Source organism: Myotis brandtii, unplaced genomic scaffold, assembly GCF_000412655.1.
Source record: "Myotis brandtii unplaced genomic scaffold, ASM41265v1 scaffold274, whole genome shotgun sequence".
NCBI lineage: Eukaryota > Metazoa > Chordata > Mammalia > Chiroptera > Vespertilionidae > Myotis > Myotis brandtii.
Genome location: NW_005360425.1, coordinates 4,761,247 through 4,762,683, shown reverse-complemented (window position 1 = coordinate 4,762,683; position 1,437 = coordinate 4,761,247). Strand labels below are relative to the sequence as shown.

Below are 1,437 nucleotides of genomic sequence, written 5' to 3'. Positions count from 1 at the left end.
GGGAGGGAGGGAGAGGGGCAGCCCTGAATCCTCCTGTGACAGGTGCTCGTGGGAGGGGCGTGAGGGGCCACATGGTGGGACTCACCTTCTCCATTCCCCACCCAGGATTGGGTCATCGCCCCCCAAGGCTACTCAGCCTATTACTGTGAGGGGGAGTGCTCCTTCCCGCTGGACTCCTGCATGAACGCCACCAACCACGCCATCGTGCAGTCCCTGGTCAGTACCCAGCCTGTGCTGCCCGGGCCCGGGGAGGGTGTGCTGACGAGAGAGGCTGGGGCAGCCTGGAGGGGAATGGGGGCACCTGCTCCGTCTCTCGGAGGTTCTCACGTGGAACCTTGGCTGGGTGCACGGCTGAGTGCACGTGTCGTTAAACTGTCACACCTGTGCAGGTGCAGGTCCGTGTGTGGCCAGCCTGCGTATGCAGACTCACTGCTGGGGCATGCACACATGCACACACTCACATGCACCACACAGAACAGATGTCCATCCCACCTGGGCACCTGTGCACTCTGAACACGTGTGCCCGTGTGCACGGGGTTGTTCAACCTCAAGTGACACGTGCACACGAGGTGAGAGACAGGCGTGAGTGCTCACCACCCTCCTCACGGTGAGTCAGGAGAGTCACCCATAGCCCTTGTGCACAGGGCTCTCCTCTCAGAAAGGCTGCCTCCCTGAGGGCCGACCTCTCTCCCGGGTCCCAGGTCGGAAAGGCCCTCCCCGCTCCCCACACCGAGAGCCCATGGCTGGCACACCGGGCGGTGCTGCCTGGTTCCTGTCACGTGGGCCTTTGAATGCCAAGCCCAGACACCGCATGTGGAGGCTGGGAAGTTGGGGAGCAGTGGCCCCCTGTTCAGTCTGGCTGACATCCCCGCAGTGGCCTGGGCTTCCCCAGTGGCTGCAGAGAGGCTCTGGGCCCCAAGCCAGCCCAGTTCCCGGCTGACAGTCCTCCTGGCAGGCTGGCCCAGAGCTGGGGCTCCCGGGACACGTGGGCATGGGGGAACAGGCACCAGACTGCCAGACAGGCCCCCATCAGGAAGTGTCACCCCGTTCTGCAGCCCCCGTAGGGCTGGGCGGTCCTGGGCCCTTGGAGCGGCCCCAACACCCACGGATGGAAGCCCGTGTCCTTCCTCTCCTGCCCTCGAGCTCGGGCCCACCGGTGTGGGGCCCTGACCAGGCGTCCAGTGCTAACTCAGTTCATCCTGCCAAGTTGCAGGGTAAATATTTGTGTGGAGGCCGAAATAGCTCCACAGCCCGGCTCTTTATCTATTTATTTATTTAATTTTAATCTTTATTGTTGAAGGTGTTACATATGTCCCCTTTTTCCCCATTGACCACCTCCAGCCTGCCCCAGACCTTCCCCAACTTATTGTCTGTGTCCATGGGTTGTACATGCAAGGTGTTTGGTTGATAACCTCCCACCCACCCTCCCTCCCCTGC

General features: G+C 62.0%; 1 protein-coding gene across 1 annotated transcript in view; it reads left to right on the top strand.

The window, feature by feature from the left end:
* Positions 1–1,064, top strand: part of OXCT2 (3-oxoacid CoA transferase 2) — a 12,766-nt gene extending 11,702 nt beyond the window's left edge. Inside the window, 2 exon segments of the mRNA XM_005868688.2 lie at positions 106–216; positions 1,056–1,064. Coding sequence (XP_005868750.2) covers positions 106–216; positions 1,056–1,064 — 120 coding nt within the window.
* Positions 1,065–1,437: the final 373 nt, after the last annotated feature.